The sequence below is a fragment of the Lolium perenne genome, chromosome 4 (genome assembly GCF_019359855.2).
Source record: "Lolium perenne isolate Kyuss_39 chromosome 4, Kyuss_2.0, whole genome shotgun sequence".
In the NCBI taxonomy this organism is placed as follows: Eukaryota; Viridiplantae; Streptophyta; class Magnoliopsida; order Poales; family Poaceae; genus Lolium; species Lolium perenne.
Window position 1 is genome coordinate 396290715 of NC_067247.2, and position 21409 is coordinate 396312123.

The 21409-nt window shown below is 45.3% G+C and overlaps 2 protein-coding genes across 2 annotated transcripts in view; both read left to right on the plus strand.

Moving 5' to 3' along the window:
• Nucleotides 1-5921: 5921 nt before the first annotated feature.
• Nucleotides 5922-21409, plus strand: part of LOC127348256 (polyubiquitin-like) — a 192636-nt gene continuing 177148 nt past the window's right edge. The window contains exons 1-5 of the mRNA XM_071819571.1: nucleotides 5922-5930; nucleotides 6959-7619; nucleotides 7880-8763; nucleotides 19690-20051; nucleotides 20274-20610. Coding sequence (XP_071675672.1) covers nucleotides 6959-7619; nucleotides 7880-8763; nucleotides 19690-20051; nucleotides 20274-20610 — 2244 coding nt within the window. The 5' untranslated portion in view covers nucleotides 5922-5930. The remainder of the gene's footprint in view (nucleotides 5931-6958; nucleotides 7620-7879; nucleotides 8764-19689; nucleotides 20052-20273; nucleotides 20611-21409) is intronic.
• LOC127297630 (cytosolic sulfotransferase 8-like) lies at nucleotides 15963-17075 on the plus strand. Its single transcript, XM_051327940.2, has 2 exons — nucleotides 15963-16480; nucleotides 16551-17075. The coding sequence occupies exons 1-2, from the start codon at nucleotides 15963-15965 to the stop codon at nucleotides 17047-17049; spliced, it is 1017 nt and encodes a 338-aa protein (XP_051183900.1). The 3' UTR covers nucleotides 17050-17075.

The following is a 21409-nucleotide window of genomic DNA, read 5'->3' on the forward strand; positions in this document are numbered from 1 at the left end:
AGTCCAAGCTGAAGCCTCACGGTTTGTATACTCCGTTACCGGCACCTACTACACCTTGGGAAGATATAAGTATGGATTTTGTGTTGGGTTTGCCGCGTACTAAGAGAGGCCATGATTCTATATTTGTGGTAGTGGACAGATTCTCTAAGATGTCACATTTTATTGCCTGCCACAAAAGCGACGATGCGTCGCATGTTGCTAACCTGTTTTTCAGGGAGATTGTTCGACTACATGGAGTCCCGAAGACTATTGTTTCTGATCGTGACGTGAAGTTTATGAGCTACTTCTGGAAGACGCTGTGGGGAAAGCTTGGGACAAAGCTGCTGTTCAGTACTACTTGTCATCCCCAAACTGATGGTCAAACTGAGGTGGTGAATCGAACCTTGTCACAACTATTGAGATCCATGATCAAGAAGAACCTGAAGGAGTGGGAAGATTGTTTGCCGCATGTGGAGTTTGCTTATAACAGGGCGGTACATTCTACCACGGAGCTGTGTCCTTTTGAGGTGGTGTATGGTTTCAAACCCATTACTCCACTTGACTTGTTGCCTTTGCCCATACATGAGAGAGTTAATATGGAGGCATCTAAGAGGGCAGATTTTGTGCGTAAGATCCATGTGAAGACTAAAGAGTTGATAGAGAAGAAAGGCAAGAGCAATGCTGCAAGGATGAACAAGAAGCGTAAGGAGATGTTGTTCAAGCCTGGTGATATGGTCTGGGTACATTTTCGCAAGGATAGGTTCCCGAAGCTACGGAAGTCTAAGTTGAAGCCTCGTGGTGCTGGTCCTTACAAAGTGCTTGCCAAGATCAATGATAATGCATACTCGATAGATCTTCCAGTTGATGAGTTTGGTGTCAGTAATTCTTTCAATGTGTCTGATTTGACACCATATGACGGAGAAGACCTTGGAGCGTCGGGGTCGACGCCTTTTGAAGGGGGGGAGATGATGAGGACATCCCTACTTCACTACTACCTCCGTCATTGCAAGCTGAAGATGTACCTGCTGTGAAGCTCAAGTCCAATGAAGTTCGGATTGGACCAATTACAAGGGCTCGTGCGAAGCTAATTAAACAACATGTGAACTTGTTTCTAAACGGTACTTTGATTGATGAGAACTTTATACTGCCTAAGTCCTATTACTTATGTATCATCAGGTATCAAGAGGAGACGAGCATCGCACGAGGAGAGGAGCAGCTGGACATGAAGCCGGACGTCAAGATGGCCGTGAAGATGAACATGGAGCTGGACATGAAGATATCTCATGAACGCGCGAGGGAGGAGCGGGAGGCATGCGCGAGAGGAGAAGACGAAGTCCAGGCCGGTCCAGAACCCGGTCAGACCGGCCCCCAGACCGGACCGTCCGGTCCCTGGCCCGGTCCCGGTTTCCGCCCGGTCGACCGGACCCACGACCGGACCGCCCGGTCCACAGCCCGGTTGACCGGATTCCAGACCGGACGCGTCCGAGTCTGTCTCGACCAGATCTATTCTGGGTCGGTTTTCTTTGTATCTTTTCGACCAGAATTTGTCCCGAACACCTATATAAGTGCCCAGGACGCCCCCTAGCTGCTTTAGACCACGTTTAAGATAAACCCTAGTTCTTAGTTGTTTGCTCTGCAAAACTATTGAATTCCCTACACCATATTGCTTGATATTGTGTAGATCCTGATAAAGTCTTGTGTGATCTGCTGTTCCATTGGGAATTAGACGATTGCAACTTACCGCTTCGTGGTCGGCGGCTACGTGCGCAAGTGTGTGGAGTTGCGAATATCTTGCAGGGTTGAGAGCTGTTGCATTGGCGACAGGGACCAATCGAGAGATCTCGTTGCGTCATACAAGTTATCATCCACTACATCGTCGTGTTCCTCCGCTGCTATCACCGTGGTCATCATCACCACCGTTGCTTACTGAGAAGATCGGGCCACCCCATATCACCGATGGACGACACTGATTTTGACCTCATTTTGATCCCCGTGAGTCACCCTTGCTCCGTTCCTTTGTACTCTTTCCGTTTCAAAATAGCTGCTCAACTTTTTCTAGTTACAGATTTATTTATAACTAAAATATATCTATGTACCTCTCTATCTACATAAAGTTGAGCTACTTTTTTTTAGGACGGAGAGTACTAATTACCTCATATATCGCCTATTAATGCTTATCGATCTGTAGTTGTACTGGCTGTTCGTATGCAGAATAATTGTAAATCAAACCCGTAGCATTGGATTCAAAGACTCGCCAAATGAAGTGTATCGGAGCAAAATCCTGTGCACAGTACGTATATAGTGTATATGTGGTGTTGACCAAATTTATTGAATGCACATGTTATGAGCTTGTAAGGATGTAGAAGGTGGAGTGGTGTTTTTTTGCTCATGGAAGCACATGCTTCCTTTATTTTGGAATGCATCTTAACAGACTTCAAAAATTCAAAAAATTGAAACAAATTTTTTTTGCGTGGACATCTTCACGTGCTATGCTCCTCGTGTGGCGTGTGTACAAAACATAAAATTCGATGATAAAAATAAGGCTGTTCACAAGATATATTTTCTCCTTTTTATATAGACCACAAAAATATTGTTTTTCACGAAACTTGACAAATGCACATATATTATGGAGATGAACATGTAAAAATTTTTGTCAAAATTTTTCGGCACATCAAAATATGTTCTTTTCTTTGGTAGAGGGGGCAGATGCACCTGGGAGCCGAATTGAATTTCCATGTCATAGACATCAAATATGTATGGACAACTTTGAATTCTATTCATCTCCTTTGAGCTTGGATAAATTAAAAAATCCATTTATATTTTGCATTTTCCAGATTTAGGAGAATATGCATCAGTATTTAACAAACAAGAAACTGGACTGTTATGTCGGATTATTTTGTGAATACTGATCTTCTAAAATTTACACTGAACTTGGACAACTTTCCTTTTTCTGGTAACGTGAATACTAATTGTCACAAACCTGCATCCACCATTGTGTAAGAGTTATTTAGGTTGCCGTATTTAGCATCCCTGGATTAAATTTGAACAATGGTCCGGAAAATACATTTGTGGCTGACCTCAGAGGATTTTTCATACCTTAGAATTGGTTAAAGACAGAATGTCAAAATGGTGAACGTTCTATTCCTGTCTAAAACTACCAATTTATGTTCGAGACTTAATCTTAAAATAATTCTTCCATATATACTAAGGAATCACATCATTAAAATAGTCTGAATTTCACATTGGTCATTTATTCCTTTTTTTTGAAACGGGCAAAAAAGCTTTTGCCTTATATAAATATAGGAGAAGAAAACATGGGGATGGCTGAAGCCATAAAAAAGAAAAACGAAGGGGGGGGGGGGGGGGGGAACCAAAACCCCCCCAAAGGAAACCCAACTGAGAACGATCAGCCTATAAGTTCTCCTAGACCCTTAGCACCGGCAAGAATCCAGTTCTTGCCTTCCTCCCTAATTTTATGCATGATCACCGAGGGTAAGGACGACTTGTTGTTGAAAACTCGCTCATTTCGCTTCTTCCAAATCTCCCAGGAGACAAGCATGATGGCTGTCCGAAGGCCCTTGGGGGAGGAGGTGGGACTTTCGCAATGGCTTGCTAGTAGTCTAAAACCTTCTGTCTCGTCGTGTTGAGGCACGAGGCAAGGTCCGGACATGAGAGCCACGACGCCGCTGCATTCCATATTCGAATCGGCATTCGAAGAGGATATGTCGGGCCGTTTCCAGGGAGCATCTACAAAGCTGGCAGGAAGGGTTATGTGGCCATCCTCTTTTGGCAAGACGGTCAGTGGTCTAGAGGCCGTTTTGGACCGCGAGCCATGCAAAAAAATGACACTTCAGAGGGGCCCAGGTCTTCCAAACGATGTTGCCAAAGGGGCAAGGGAGAGCCGCCATGAACTGAGCTTTGTAGGCGGAGCTAGCTGAATAGCACCCGTTAGGAGTTGAAGTCCATGTAATGGAGTCCTCAGTGCCGGGAGAAAGAACAACGTTCGCAGTGAGATCCCAAAGGCGGACGTACTGTTCCAAGCGATCCACTGTGAAAGCCTCGGTCGAAATGTCGGTCACCCAATTTTGATCTTGAAGGGTGTCACGGACCGTCCGGTTCTTCCTTTTAGATGTCTTGAAGATCAGAGGGGCAATGTCCTTAGGAGGGGCATCGTTGAGCCAGGAAGAGGACCAGAAAGAGGCCTTTTCGCCGTCGCCGATGGAGAGCCTGGTTGCCGCATTGAAAAGGTCCTGGTCAGCGGCATCGTTCGGCATTTCTGAGCCAACCCAAGGTTTTTCCGGCGCCGTCCATTTATACCAGAGCCATCGAAGTCTCAGGGCGCGAGAATTTTTTTCCAGATCCTGGATCCCAAGGCCACCAAGCTCTTTTGGCCGACAGACTTTCTGCCAGTTGACCTTGCATTCCCCCCCACTGACAGCCTCCTTGCAAGCCCAAAGCATACCACGATTGATCTTCGCAAAAGCTTTCAGGATGCCCTTGTCTGCTTTTAGGGCAGTCAACAGAAAAATAGGCATAGTGGAAAGCACCGATTTAACAAGGGCGGTGCAACCAGCTGTGTTGAGGAACCTTCCTTTCCATGGGTTAAGACGCGCCACCGCTTTATCGATGTAGGGTTGAAGTTCTGCCCGCTTGAGCCATCCAAGAGAGAAAGGCAATCCCAGATATTTTATGGGGAAGGGAGCCATTGCAGCTGCGAAGTTCTTTAAGAGATCCTGCAGATTTATGTTGGCGCATTGAATAGGGGTGATGGAGCTTTTCATCACATTAGTCACCAGCCCCGTGACTTCTCCAAACTGTTGAAGAATATTGGCGAGCCCCATCAGATCGTGAGTTGTGGGGGACAAGAAGATAGCAACATCGTTCGTGTAAAGAGAGACCCTGGGACCCTCTAAACCGCCCGACATAGCATGAGGAAGCCCCGAGTTTGTAGCCTCCTGCAGAACCTTTTGTAGCGGGTCGATGGTGATGTCAAAAAGGAGTGGAGAGAGGGGGTCGCCCTACCTGAGACCGCGGCCATGTCTGATATTCTTTCCTAGGATTCCATTAAGGAGGAACCGAGAAGAGGCCGTAGATAGGAGTGTCGTTAGGAGAGCCCTCCATCTGTGGGGAAGCCGAGGCGCTGTAGAAGATCCAACAAGTACTCCCATCGAGTGGAATCGAAGGCCTTTGCGATGTCTAGCTTGATGAGGAGAGCTGGTGTTTTGCTGCGATGAAGTTTGCAAGCCGTGTTTCTGACATACATGAAGTTGTCATGTATAGTTCTGGACTTGATGAAGGCACTTTGACTCCGGGACACAATCTCGTTCATCTTAGGACTGAGCCTACGTGCCATGGCTTTGGCGATAATCATCGGAATCCCGTGGATGAGGCTAATAGGTCGAAAATCAGTAATAGTGTCCGCACCATCCTTCTTCGGCAACAAAACCATATTGGCGGTGTTTAAGATATGGAAGTTCTGCGTTGAGAGCTCAGAGAAGGCGTTTATGACCTCCATGAGGTCAGCCTTAATGATATCCCAGCAGGAATGGAAGAAGGCCATAGAGAAACCATCAGGTCCGGGAGCCTTGTCGAGAGGTAAATCCTCAATGGCTTCTTTGATCTCCAACTCCGAGAAAGGAAGGCCGAGGTCTTCCAAGGGGTGTGCCGTAGGGTTTAAAACCCCCCAGTTGAAGTCCAGCAGGCGAGAAGGGGGACGCCCCAAGGAACGGGAGAAGTGCTCAAAGATGAGCTTGTCCTTTTCGTCATGAGTAGAGGCCCATCCATCGTTGTGCTTGAGTCTTATGATGTGATTCTTACACTTCTGGGCATTAACCCGAAGGTGGAAGAACTTAGTGTTTGCGTCCCCTTCGCGAAGATATCGGATTCTGGAGGCTTGCCGTTTGCGAGACCGTTCCAGAGCTGCAAGGCCTTTAACCCTCCTTTTGAGGTCAGCACGGAGACCTCTCTCCTCCGGGGATAGGGCTCGAGATTCTTGGGCAACATCTAGTTGTAGGATGACATCTAAGGCCATGAGAAGTTGAAGCTTGCAATCATAGAAAAGGCTTTTACTCCACGATTTCAGGCCAAGCGCCCGTAGATTTGAGCTTGTGATTAATCTTGTGGACCGTCTGAGTGTGGGAAGAAGGCACCGTCCAAGCACGTTGGACTGTTTCCTTGAAGCCCGACATCTTGGTCCATAAAAACTCAAAACGGAAGAGGGGAGGCTTCCGCGGCCCACTTTGGTTGGAGAGGAGAAGTGGACAGTGATTCGACAGGGAAGACGACAAGGCGTGAAGCACATGATTCTCGAACTCTAAATCCCAGCTAGCGTTGCAGAAGGCCCATTCCAAACGCACCAGAGTTGTGGACTCTCTTTCATTGCTCCAAGTGTATTTTCTGTTATGAAGTTTCAACTCCTTAAGTTGGCATGTCACTAGGGCTCTTCTGAAAAGCCCCATAATTCGGAAATTAAGGTTATCATTGCTCTTGTCTTCCGCTTGGTAAATAAGGTTGAAATCACCGATGATGAGCCACTTGGAGTCTTCTGCTGGCTTGGCAGCGATAACTTCATTAAGGAACTCTTCTTTCTCGGTGTTATCCGTAGGACCATAGACAGTGGTAGTTTGAAGGAAGTTCCACAGGAGCGTATAACGACATTGGCCGAATGGGTATTGTCAATGACCATTACTCTTGGTCATTTATTCCTAGGTAACGAGTATTGTCAATGACTGAACGTCCCAATCATTCTGATCTGGACATTCATGCGACAACACAGACTCTATACTGACTTGTAGATATCATGCAACAACAGTAGTCCTTCGGTCCTTCCTGTCCATTCCGACTTCTGGATCTCTGTTATCGGTTCTAATATATGTTGGAATTACTAATGGTCTTATCATTTGTGGTTTGCTGGCTTTAATGAAAATAAATGTAACTGACTTATGTTTAAAAATATTTGATGTTTGGTGCTCGTTTTCAGATGCAGATCTTTGTTAAGACCCTCACTGGCAGGACCATCACTCTTAATGTAGAGAGTTCAGATACTATCTACAATGTCAAGGCTAAGATTCAGTACAAGGAGGGAATTCCACCAGATCAGCAGGGCCTCATATTTGCTGGCAAGCAGCTGGAGGATGGCTGCACCTTGATTGACTATGACATCCAAAAGGAGTCTACCATTCATCTAGTCCTCCGCCTCCGTGGAGGGATGGAGATTTCTGTGGAGACCCTTAGTGGCATGATGATGACCCTACAGGTCTATCCAACAGATACCATCAATGTTGTCGAGGCAAAGATTCGGGATCAACATTGCCTTATCTTTGACGGGAAGCAACTGGTAGACAGTTGTACCTTGACTGATTATGGCATCCAGGATGGTTCCAATCTTAAGCTTCGTCTCCGGCTCCAAGAAAGGATGGAAATCTTCATCAGGGCATTGGAAAATCCTTTCTATGTTAAGGGGTCGAATACCATCGACGAGGTCAAGGCGAAGATCAAAGATGAGCATGGCATTCATCCAGCCCAGCAGCGCCTCATGTTTAACAAGAAGGAGCTGGAAGGCAGCCGTACATTGGACTATTATGACATTACAAATGGATCCCATCTTGACCTTGTCCTCTCTCTCCAATCTACGCTGATGCATATCTTAGCAGGAAAGACGTTTGTACACAACAGTGCATCCGCCACTGCGTCTGAGGTATTTAAGTTGCTGTACTTATCATATGTGGTTTATTAGTAGATTTAACTTATCGGTTCTATTATCTGTTGGAATGACTGGTGGCCTTATTATGATAAGTACGGAGGTGGCCTTATTATTTGCCATTTGCCGGATTTAATGAAATATCAATGAAACATACTTATGTCTAGAATTCTTTGATGTTTGATGATGGTTTTCAGATACGCATCTTTGTTAAGACCATCACTGGCAAGACTATCACTCTTGATGTTGACAGTTTAGATACTGTCAACAATGTCAAGGCTAAGATTCATGACAAGGAGCAAATCCTTCCAGACCATCAGCGCCTCACTTTTGCCGGCAGGATTCTGGACAATGGTCGCACCTTGGCTGACTACAAAATCCAAAAGAAGTCTATTCTTAATCTTCTCCAACGTTCGAGTGGAGATATGGAGATTTCTGTGGAGACCCTCAGTGGCAGCAGTATCACCCTCCAGGTTAATCCATCAGATACCATCCATGCTGTCAAGGCAAAGATTCCGGATCAACGTCGTCTTATCTTTGAGGGGAAGCAAGTACTGGAGTTTAGCCGTACTCTGGCTGATTATGGCATCCAGGATGGATCCACTATTAACCTTCATCGCCACCTACAAGAAATGATTCAAATATCCATCCAGGCGCTGGACAGTTCTTTCTACGTTAATAGATCAGATACTATCGACAGTGTCATGGCGAGGATTAAAGATGAGTATAGCATTGACCCGGCCCAGCAGCGCCTCAGCTTTAACAAGAAGATGTTGAAGGGTGAACATACTTTGGCCCATTATGACATCTGGAACAAATCCAATCTCGACCTTGTCCTCTGTCTCCGATCTGGACTGATGCGCATCTACCTCATGAGTCCGATAGGGAAGCACGGAACGCTCAAGGTTGAGAGCTTAGATACCATAAAAAGTGTCAAGGAGAAGATTCACCAGGTGGAGGGTATTCACCTGAATAACGTGATCCTGTCATTTGCTGGCAAGCCGCTGGAAAATGACTTCACACTGGCGGACTACAGCATCAAGGATAACTGCACTCTTCATTATAGAGCGCGACTTCCGCCATGTGTTAATTGTCCTAATTACCGTCACTAGAGTGCGTGCTTATGTGTCTCAGGTGATCTGCTGGAATCACGCTTTCGTAGTACTTCTAGCATTAGCAACTTTATGCCCGGTATCTATTGCATGACTGTTTCCAGTTTGGTTGATTTGCACTATGTAGAACGAGACGCATCATGCAATATTGCAATGCCACATGGCTGTTTCTTCATTGTTTGGTAATAATGTGGTGTGAAGCTTAGCAGATCGCAGAAAATATGAAATAGCATATGCTTGCACTACAGGAAACCGGCCAAACGCTGATGGCATGGAGCTGTGCCGACGGCCAAATGGCAATCGGCATATCCTCCGCCCACCGCTAGAAAAAGGCCATCACCACATCTCGGTTCTCGGCACAGCGCCACCTATGCCAAAGGGCGCCGTCAGTGCATCAATGACGTAGGCATATCTAGAGCTGCACCGAGAGGGCTACCGTCAGCACAGCCTCGCTGTTGCCTTTGGCCTACACTGCTGCCGCGCAGCTCTTCCTACCTTTGCGGCATTGGTTCTTGATGGCAGTTAGCTATGCAGACGGCAATGCTGTTGGCGTACCTATTTGGGCATGTACAATGGTGATATCTTAGCAGTGTCACGTAGGATAAATGTTGAGATGGAGGAAAGAAAAAGATAAAAAAGATTTTGCCTTCTCTTAGCTAAGATATCATCTCTTAGCCTAATCTCTCTCACCACAAATTTAGGATATCTCGTTACTAAAGATAAGACTAAAAAATAACCTATTGTACATCATATTTTATTATTATATATATCTTGATTACTTGGTAGGGATTAAGATAAGACAATCTTATTAATCATTGCACATGCCCTTCCGATTACTTTTTTTTGCTTCGTTCCAATCGTGGGGTGGAAATGGAATCACCGGTGTTATAATCGAGATGCACAATAAACGAAGAACGAAAGGTAAAACACTGCAGGGGACACGAGATTTTAACGTGGAAAACCCTTGCAACACACAAGGGAAAAACCACGGGCGCCAGCCAGCAAAACTTCACTATTTCGGTGGTGTTTATAAACGCTGTGTGTGTACAATGATGCGACTTCAACCCTAGCGGCGGCTTACAGGGAATATATATAGACGGTGGCAACGATCCGTACCGCTCGTTAGAAGTTAGCCTCCCTTTAGTATATGAATTTGGATCACAATATAACAAACTCCACCTTGAGACAAATTTCTTGTAGCATGAACTTCAACAATCACCTGAATCAACAAAGAAAATACTTGCTGGCGCCAATAGCCACTTGGGCTAAACAGTTATACCAACCAAGCTTGAGCAAAGCTCAAACTTGGACACAGGGACAGGCTTAGTCATCATATCAGCAGGATTATCATGAGTACTTATCTTGCATACCTTCACTTTACCTTTTGCAACCACATCTCTGATTGCGTGGTACTTAATATCAATATGCTTTGTCCTCTCATGAAACATCTGATCTTTAGTAAGATAAATAGCACTTTGACTGTCACTGAACAACTTAATGCAAGAATTATCTCCACAAAGTTCAACATATAAACCTTTCAGCCAAACAAATTTCTTTACCCGCCTCAGCAATAGCCATGTACTCAGCCTCGGTAGTAGATTGTGCAACAGCATCCTGCCAAAGTAGCCTTCCAATAACAAAGACATCCACCAACGGTAAACACATAACCTGTGAGGGACCTTCTCTTATCCAAATCGCCAGCATAATCTGAATCCACATATCCGGCGAGCCCCTCACCAATCCTGCCAAACCTCAAGCAAGCTTTTGGTGTGCCGCGAAGGTACCTGAAAATCCAATGAACAGCTTTCCAATGTTCTTTACCAGGATTAGCCATGTATCGACTGACCAAACTCATAGCATATGACAGATCAGGGCGTGAACAAACCATGGCATATATCAAGGAACCAACATCACTAGAATAGGGAACTCGAGACATGTACTCAATATCATCTTCAGAGCTAGGACATTGCAAAGCTGACAACTTGAAATGAGAAGCAATAGGAGTAGTAACTGACTTTGCATCATGCATATTAAAACGATGAAGAACTTTCTGAATGTACTTTTCCTGACTAAGAAACAACAAACTAGACTTTCTATCCCTTTTAATTTTCATGCCTAGTATTTTCTTAGCTGGACCAAGATCCTTCATCTTAAACTCACTACTTAATTGATTCTTTAAAATATTGATCTCTTTCATGCTCTTGGCAGCAATCAACATATCATCAACATATAGCAGCAGATAAATAGGTGATCCATTAACAAACTTGATATACACACAACTATCATACTGAGATCTCTCAAAACCATGTGTAAGCATAAATGAATCAAACCTTTTATACCACTGTCGTGGCGACTGTTTCAGACCATAAAGGGACCTCTTTAATTTGCAAACAAGATCCTCCTTACCAGGCAAAATATAACCTTCAGGTTGGTCCATATATATCTCCTCCTCCAACTCACCATGCAGAAAAGCAGTCTTTACATCTAGCTGCTCAAGCTCAAGATCATGCATAGCAACAATACCAAAGAAAGCACGAATAGAACTATGCTTCACAACCGGGGAGAATACATCATTATAATCAACACCTGGAATTTGACTGAAACCTTTTGCTACTAACCTTGCCTTAAACCGTGGAGGCTCATTAGGAGACAAACCTTCCTTTCTTTTAAATATCCACTTGCAGCGGACAGCCTTCTTTTGTTTAGGCAAGGGCACAACATCCCATGTGCCATTCTTCTCAAGGGATTGCATCTCTTCTTGCATCGCACCTACCCACTTCTCTTTATCAACCGAAGCAATGGCTTCAGTATATGTAGCTGGTTCAATATCATGCTCCACCTGTTCAGCACAACTCAAAGCATAATCAACAATATCACATTCTTGAATTAATCGGGTAGGAGGTGTAATATTTCTCTTAGGGCGGTCAGCAGCAATAGACCGTGCTTGTCGCTGAACAATGGGTGGTGAAGATGGAACATCATTATCATCATTGTTGGTTTCAGGAACCACATTTTCATTCTCCTTTGCGTGCTCCACCTGCACGCCAATTCTATGCTGCTCATCATCAGAAACATCAGGAGAATCAATAGCATCAGAAATATCAGTAGACGGACTATCATTAAACATAACCGCCTCATTAAAAACGACATTCCTGCTCAACACAATTTTCTTAGTTTCAGGATTCCATAATCTATATGCCTTAACTCCTGAACCATAACCAAGGAAGATGCACTTAACAGCCCTTGGCTCCAACTTTCCATTATCAACATGAGCGTAAGCAGTGCAACCGAAAACTCTCAAATCTGAATAATCAAGAGCGAACCAGACCATACCTCAATTGGAGTTTTCTTATCAAGTGGAACAGAAGGTGACCTGTTGATGAGATAACATGCGGTGGAGGCTGCTTCAGCCCAAAAACTTCTATGCATCTTTGCATTAGACAACATGCAGCGAGCCCTCGAAATAATGGTCCTGTTCATGCGTTCAGCCACGCCATTCTGTTGAGGGGTGTACGGAATGGTATGATGTCTTACCATCCTATCATTGCTGCAAAACTCATCAAATTCATTTGAACAAAATTCCATACCATTGTCAGTACGGAGTATCTTAACCTTCTTTTCAGTTTGGGTTTCTACCATAACTTTCCACTTCTTAAAAGCATTAAAAACATCAGATTTATGTTTCAGAAAATATGGCCACACTTTTCTTGAGTAATCATCAATAATAGTAAGCATGTAATTTGCACCACCATTAGAAGTTCTACGGGACGGACCCCAAACATCAGCGTGTACATAATCTAAAATGCCTTTGGTGGTATGAACGGAAGCATTAAATTTTACTCTTTTATGCTTACCAAAGATGCAGTGCTCACAGAACTCAAGCTTACCAAAATCGCAGCCATCAATTAGCTCTCTTTTTGCCAATTCTGCCATGCCAAGCTCACTCATATGTCCAAGACGCTTATGCCAAAGATTAGTCTTACTAGATTCATCAGAACTAACAGCAGCAGCAATACCAGGCAAAGTGCTACCTCTAAGGACATATAATTTCGCAGAATTCATATCACCAATCATAATAATGAGAGAACCTGATGATACCTTCAAAAGTTTGTTCCCACCTTTGTACTTGTACCCGTCACAATCAAGGGTACTCAAAGAGATCAAATTTCTCGCCATGGAGGGTATGTGTTTCACTCTTGTCAACGTGCGTGTCATCCCATCATGGATCTTGATCTGAACAGAACCAATGCCAACAATGCTGCACTGGTTGTCATTCCCCACACGCACAAAATCTCCACTCTGCACAGACTCATAAGAACTGAACCAATCTTTGTTACAGCAAATATGAAACGAACATGCAGTATCAAGAATCCATTCATCATCACGTGAAACACATGCAGCCAAGACAACTAAGCAATCTCCATCAGAACTATCACTACCAGCAACAACAGCAGCCTCACCCTTACCGGTGACAACGGCAGCCTTACCATTACCATCATTATTTTTCGGTTGGTAAGTTCCGTTCCTTTTCTTCTTGTTCTGCAGCTTCCAACAATCATCAATATTGTGGTTAGATTTCTTACAATACCTGCAGAAGTTGTCACGTCCTTTGGACTTTGAGCGACCTCTGTCGCCCTTGCTCTTATCTCTGTTGTTGTGGTAGTAGTTATCTCGCTGCTCAGTCCTGCCACGGACCTCTAATGCCTCCGCCTTGGAGGACGAACTTTCAGCCTGCACCATAGATTTCATTTTCTCCTTTTGTTGGAGAGCATCATAAACTTCCGCGAGGGTTAGTTTGTCGCGGCTCAATAATATGGTGTCACGAAAGTTACTGAAAGAATTAGGCAGCGAGCATAAAAGAAGAAGACCTAAATCCTCATCCTCATACTTAACTTCTATAGACTGCAAATCAGAAACAATCTCTTTCCAGGAAGATAGGTGATTCATTACCGATCCTCCCTCTTGCAACTTATGCGAGAACAGTTTCATCTTCACGTGCAATCTGCCCGTGAGATCCTTGGACAAACATATCTCCTCTAGTTTGACCCATAACTCGGCGGTGGTTTTCTCCTGCAGCACTTCCTGTAGAATATTATTGGACAGATGGAGTTGAATCAACGATAAAGCCTTACGATCTTTTCGCTTCTCCGCATCGGTCCAGGTATCCATCGCTTTCTCGCCGAAAGCATCGATCGCTTCATCCAGATCTGAAGATTGGGCGAGAATCGCCCTCATCTTCACCTGCCACAAAGCAAATCTCGTGGTGTAGTCCAGCTGCGGTAGATCGAACTTCAGTGACGACATCTCGTAAACCCTAGATCCAAAGAACACGGGCTCTGATACCACTTGTTATAATCGAGATGCACAATAAACGAAGAACGAAAGGTAAAACACTGCAGGGGACACGAGATTTTAACGTGGAAAACCCTTGCAACACACAAGGGAAAAACCACGGGCGCCAGCCAGCAAAACTTCACTATTTCGGTGGTGTTTACAAACGCCGTGGGTGTACAATGATGCGACTTCAACCCTAGCGGCGGCTTACAGGGAATATATATAGACGGTGGCAACGCTTTGGCCCAAGCCTCCGGCGACGGGCCTCGCTCCGCTCGTCAGAAGTTAGCCTCCCTTTAGTATATGAATTTGGATCACAATATAACAACCGGAGTGTGGAACCGCAAGCAAGAAGTTGAAAAGAGGATTAATTTATAGATTGGCACGGAAATAATGGGTCTTAAACGGCTGGTTGATCAAAGGCAAGCAGTTGATTTTGCGAACTAATCGGTGGCTGCAAATAGGATATCACGATGCAAAGAGGAAAGCCGATGAAGCTTGCTAGGTCGCCGTGCCGCGTTGCTGCTTGTTATGTTGGGTTGCTACAACATTCTAGCGATGTATGCCATTCTCTGATCGTTACATATACATCCTATCTTGCCAACGAAGCCAACAATACAAACATAGCTACTTAAAGTGAAAATCGATCGATGATATACTCTAACTGCTCGTCAACTTTGTACATATAACCATTGACGCCCGTTCGAAAAAAATGTGTCACTAAATTTTGGTATGAACCAGTGGCGGACAATTTTCTTTTATTTGTCTCCATTGCTCACCAGATCCGTGATGCCCGCAAATAGTGCACTATCAACCAACGACGTAGTTTTAATTTTGAGGGTCAGCGTTAGGCATCGTGGAGACCACATGGCGATGTACCAGCGAGAAATTCTTTTTGCCCGTCACTTGTATGGGTTACCACCGGCGGACATTCGGTTTTGCATCACGGGTGCTGTTGCGGCTATAAACCTTTTTCCAGTAGTGATTTCATGAAGGTGCAATAACTGAAAACAACATTTTTTCACACTCACATTCCACATTTTGATTCTCCCATCTCCACATTATTAAGATGTAGGTGTTGATAGTTTGTTGGTCTAAGTTTTGGATTCATCGTCTGGCCAAATTAAATACAGAGGTACTCTCTCGGTTAGGGATTATAAAGCCATCATGTGTTTTTAGATCATCAATTCATCAACATAACATGAATGTACAACACAAAAATTATATCATTGAGAAGTAGAACATCTAAAATTACTAATAATATATATTTTGTAATATACACATCTTATATTAGGTTGGTCAAATTTATGAGAGATTACGGAAAGGAGTAACTAGTATTTCGTACGTGCAATAGATGTCCCGTGTTCTAATAACCCGTTTCTCTCTCAGTGCAGGGAGCAACACGCTCGGCGCATCTACTATATATGTAACTATTACCGGTACCCGTTTGTCAGCACAGGTTGGCAACATAGCAAAGAGTACCAAAGAGTATTGGGCGTTTTGTGGCAGCAGCTCTGCAACGCTGGCCGCTTTCTTATACTACTAGCTAGCACGGTTGCACCGCTTTCAGTGGTAGAGAAAGGAAAGGAGAAAATGATTTTGGGAGTCACGTACATGTCTCGGACAAAATGAGTCACGCCGCTGAAGGCATGGCTACAGCAGCGACGGCGTAATCCCACGCGTCGCCCGAAGCCGGCCGCGCGCTCGCGACGGCTCGCCACGCATGCAGGTGCCTGGTGCACATATGAGACTGGATCTAGACACGTCGTGCCCGGATCGTACATAAGTAACCCGTCGTGCGGCGAGAAGTTTCAAGTAGCCAACCACGCAGCACACGCATGGCTGCTCTAGACACGTCTTGCCTGGTCGGGCCTGTAGCGTTCAAGGACCTGAACTGGAAGGACGATGGCGAGATGGTGACCGCCCCGCCGGATGAGAGCGCGGACATAGTTTCCTCCCTGCCGAGCAAAACAACGGGCCCCAACATTGAGCTGCGGCAGTACCAGGGTGTGTGGATGCTGGGCACGGTGCTTCCCGGGCTCATCTCCCTCCAGCGCCGCTTCAGGTCGCGGCCGGGCGATGTGCTCCTCGCGAGCCCTGTCAAGTCCGGCACGACCTGGATCAAGTCGCTCACCTTCGCGACCATGGCGCGCTCCTCCTACCCGCCCTCCGCCGCCGACCACCCGCTGCGCCGCCTCAACCCGCACGAGTGCGTCCCCTACATGGAGGAAGTCTTCCTGCACGGCCACGAAGCCAAGCTGGAGGCGCTGCCGTCGCCAAGACTCATGCACACGCACCTGCACTACTCCCTGCTGCCTCGCTCCCTCTCCAACTCCAAGACCGTATTTGTCTGCAGGTATGTATTTTGTTTTGTCTTTTCTTTTCTCTCGATATTTCTTTACCAACAAGGGATGTCGATCGTGTAGGGAGCCCAAGGATATGGTTGTCTCCCTGTGGCACTTCCTCAACAGAGCTGGGGTGAACTTCTCCTTCTCGGAGCTGTTCGAGCTGATATGCGATGGCAAGAACCCCAACGGCCCGTTCTGGGAGAACGTCCTGGGATACTGGAGGGCCAGCAAAGCCAGGCCGGATGGAGTCCTGTTTCTGAGGTACGAGAAGATGCTAGTCGATCCGGTCTGCGCCGTCCGAGACCTCGCGCGGTTCCTTGGGGTGCCATTCTCGGCTGCCGAGGAGGCGGCGGAGTTGCCCATGGAGATCTGCGAGTTGTGCAGCATCGACACCATGAGAGGCCTCCAAGGAAACAAAATAGGAAGCACTGGGGAGTTCAACTTTGCCCACCAAAGCTATTTCAGGAAAGGGGTCGTGGGGGACTGGGTGAACCATATGACGCCTGAGATGGCCTGCCGCATGGATGCCATTGTCGAGGAAAAGCTCCAGGGATCGGGGCTCACCTTCACCTCTTGAAGCGTGTAGTAGGCATAAGTTACTTGTTTTTATGTCTATATTTCGGCCGGGTTTCCTTGTGCGGCCATGATCATATCCGTCCCTCGATCTTCTGCAAGTGCAGGACACATCCACACCGGGAGCGACCTGAATAAAGGCGGCGGTCCTAGGACCTCTCTTGCGTGAAGAGGAGGACCTACCGGAGGCCTGGACTCGTGATCTGGCCGGAGTGTTGAGTTCCGGAAGGCTCCACCGATGAATGTAACAGTGCTTTTGCCTGGAGTTTGTTGGATCAGAGGTATTCGGTCGTGCACACCCATGTTTTTATTCCGACCGATTGGTTCTGGAGGGAGCGGCGCGAAGCTCTTTTTCTTTGATTGACATCAAGTGACTATGGATCCATGATGAAAGTCGGAAGAAGAGAATTTCATGAAGGCCGGAGGGGAGGACTAGCTTAGGGAGGTTCAAGTCTTTGTGATGTTGAGGGACTTGCTTGGTGTTCCGGGCTTCACAGCAGCGGTATGAAAGTGGGGGCGACAACACAGGTGAAGTGCAGAGTCCTACCTTTCAGGGTGAAAACCCAAGGTCTGGCCTTAATTGGTTGTGCCTGGCAATGTCCTTGGTGGAGATATTTGTTTTGAGAGCGGGGACTAGTGTGTAATTCAGGTGTTGTCTTGGCGGTGGATGTATTGCTGTTGTTAGGCACGAGATACTGTAGCGGGACTTTTGTTTCTTAGTTTTCTTTTCTTGTTTTTGGCTGTGTGCATCCGTAGTGCCATTAGGGTGGTGCGTTGTTACAGAGGCTGGATGTAATTGGTATCTTCTTGATATTAATATATTCCCTTTATCGAAAAAATCCACACCGGGAGCTGGCACATGACCCACCATCATGTCCCCTCGATCTGAGTTCTCGGCTCTAGTGCGTGCGCCGCAAGCTCTTGTACGCGTGCGAGTCCATAGTGTGTGTCCTTTGACGTTTCTATTCTTCATCCCGAGGAACCGAGAGAGTGTGTGTGTTGGTCATAGAACCATGATGTTTGCGGCTATGGCTGACCCATATAATCCGTGTTGTTTGGACTGTAACATGGAACATCCCAAGTTTAATCCCAATCGTAACAGACCCATAATTCTGTCCGGCAATAGCTTAGCTAGCCTAAAATAACATGGATACTAAGTTTACTAACGTAACTACTACTAGCGCGTATAGCTATCTAACTTCCGACCGGCCCAAAAACCAATACTGTACTAAATTATGACTCAAATAAGAATTTTTTTTGAAACGAAGTCAAAATCATGTAATGATAATTTTTTCTTGTGCACGTTATCTACCAATGCACAGCTACACATCGTGCATAGTTATATGTACATCATCGCAACCTTTTACGGAAGTGTTTAAACAGTCGAAGAATGCGGCGAAGGATATTTTATCCCAATATGGATGACAACATAATCTTCAAATATGTCCTCTATCACCTTAGGAGTTTTACAATTTCTCATCATTGATATGTATTTTGCTTTTTAAGTTTGTACTTTAACTTAGTTTGATCGAGTATAATACTTAAAACTTTTTGAGTAATAAAATATAATTCATAAAAGATATTGCATACAAAAAAGAGATTCGATCGATAGAGAAACAAAGAGTCCCCGTCGGCATCGGTTCCTTTACGTGGAAAACCGGAAAGGTTTAGAAAAAACAAAAAGAACCGGCCGGAAGTCTACGTGACCACGCCTCTGCCTTTATAGGACTGATTCGATCGATCAGGCTCACGGAGCCGCCAGGCAAACTCCAGACCCAAGCTTGCAAGCAGCGCATCCATGGATCCTCTCACCGCCGAGCTCTCGCCGAGCCTCGCCGGGTGGAAGAGAGTATGCGAGGACCAGCTCGCAAGGACTCTCCCGGTGAGCCACTCCAGACATTGTCGATGTGTTCCTCTCTCTGTCATGGTTCTCCAGATTCTCTACATGAAATTAGGATTCAGTTCCACTTGTCCTTCCGTGATTGTATTGCGAACCACTACGTTTAACATTTTACACTGAACTTGAAAAACAATTTCTTTCTTCACAACTTGAGTACGCATGTGCGCGGACATATAGGATTTGTTAGATCTGAGGATTAATTGGCCTGCTGGAAAACTTCCAAAGAGTGCATGCTGTGTTCCTAGATGTGGATTCTTTAAAGCCTGTGCATAGATACTTGATTATTTTTTTGGGAGCACTCAAGGAAGATGCTTGTAAAATTTTAATTTTATTGACACTTGGAAAACTGAGGTTCATAAAAGGGGTACATCCTTTTATATCCTCTTAGTTACTTCATCCGGTTTCTTTTAATTGACTCGGATTTAGTACAACTTCATAAAAGGAGTACTAAATTTGAGTCAATTAAAAAAGACAGGATTGAGTAGTTGTTTTGTACAGGAAAGATTTCTTTCGATCTTTTTGTAAAATTGTTGTGGGGCTTTTCCTCACAGTCTCAAGGTTCAAAAAAATAAAAGTGGTACATGCGTGTGAAAGAACCACTATCACGTTAGCTTTAAGTCGTTGTGCTGGCTCTGCCACATGGCCTTATTCTATTATTTTTCGCAGTTGCGGACATATCCTATTTTTCTTGCTGTGTAACCTCGTTTTCACTTACAAAACTTTGATGCTTTGTGCTTGTTTCAGATGCAGATCTTTGTTAGAACGCTCTATTGCAAAACCATCACTCTTGATGTTCAGAGTTCAGATACTATCGACAATGTCAAGGTTAAGATTCATGAAAAAGAGGGAATCGCTCTAGACAAGCAACGCCTCATGTTTGATGGCACGCATCTGGAGGATGGACGCACCTTGGCCGACTACGACGTCCAAAAGGAGTCTACCCTTCATCTTGCCCCCCATCTGGATGGAGGGATCGAGATTTCCGTGGAGACCCTCAATGGAAACATGATAAACCTCAAGGTGGATTCATATGATACCATCCATGATGTTAAGGCGAAAATTCAGGATCAACACCGCCTACTCTTTGAGGGGAAGCAACTTGAGGACGACTGTACTTTGGGTGAGTGTGGCATCCAGTATGGTTCCACTCTAAATCTTGATAGGTGCTACCCAGAAAGGATGGAAATCTCCATCAAGACGCTTCAAAGGCCTTTCTATGTTAAGAGCACAGATACCATCAACAGCCTCAAGTCGACCATTAAAGATGAGTATAGCATTCACCCGGCCCAGCAGAGCCTCTTCTTTAACAGCTGGAAGGAGCTCGAGGGCGGCCGTACTCTGGCCTATTATGACATCCGGAATGGATCCAATCTCGACCTCGTCCTGTGCCTCCGACCTGGGCTGATGCAGATCTTCATCCAGCAACTTACAGGAAAGACTTTTGTGCTTAAGGTTGAGAGCTCCGATACCATCTACGATGTCAAGGAGAAGATTCACCAGGTGGAGGGCATACCTGTAAGACTCCAACGGCTCCTCTTTACTGCGAGGGACAAGCAGGATAGGCCCACTACACATCAGAAGGACATGCAAGATAGGCTCACTCTTGCGGACTGCAAGATCAAGGATAACTCCACCCTTAAGCTTGTCCTCCGCCTCCTGTCGTGTGTTCAGTGTCCGGGCCACCATCATTAGACCGTGCATATTAATGTGTCTCAACTCTCACGGAATGTATTTGAAGCAACTTGCTGGAATCACTGTTTGTTGGTAGTACTCTACGTATTATAAGGTTTATTTTTCTTCATGCATCGCTCCATTGTTCCCAGTCGTTGATGGTTCGCTTCTTGCTATGAACCCGGAGAGACGAATCATGCAACGGGACATGGCTTTTCCTTATATAAGGAGTAGCTTCGGCTCTCTTTGCTCCTTTTTCCCCACTTTTTCTTTCTTTCAATAAAGTTGGAACCCAGATTTCTCGTTGTCTGATTTGTCTTGGCCACCGATGTGGTGGAGGGAGGAATTCTGCAGGGTTCTTGCTTGTTGTGACGGCCCAAATCTTGGTGAAGAAGTCGGTACTTATGCACGTACGGATAGCTGAATACAAATTTCCTGCTGGCATTGGTTCGTTTACAAGGAAGTTGAAAAGGACAGATTGAACAAAAACAGAAGTAAATCTCACGGTTCCGCCTTAGATCATCTCTAGCAGATTCCATAAAAAATGTCAAATTTTTAAAATAATCAAATTATAAGGTTTTGTTCGAAAAACTGGTTTATTACACATCCCGTAAAATTTTACTAACCCGTAATTTACTTAAAGAGCACCATGAACCCACGCCCGAGAACTTTGTTTCCGCGGCCTCGAAGGCAATATTGCTAGTAAACCAGACGGGAGGGAAGTGTCAGCTCCCGCTGGTGCCCTTCCATCGTCGGACTCGCCGAACTTTTGTGGAATTCCACCAAATATCTA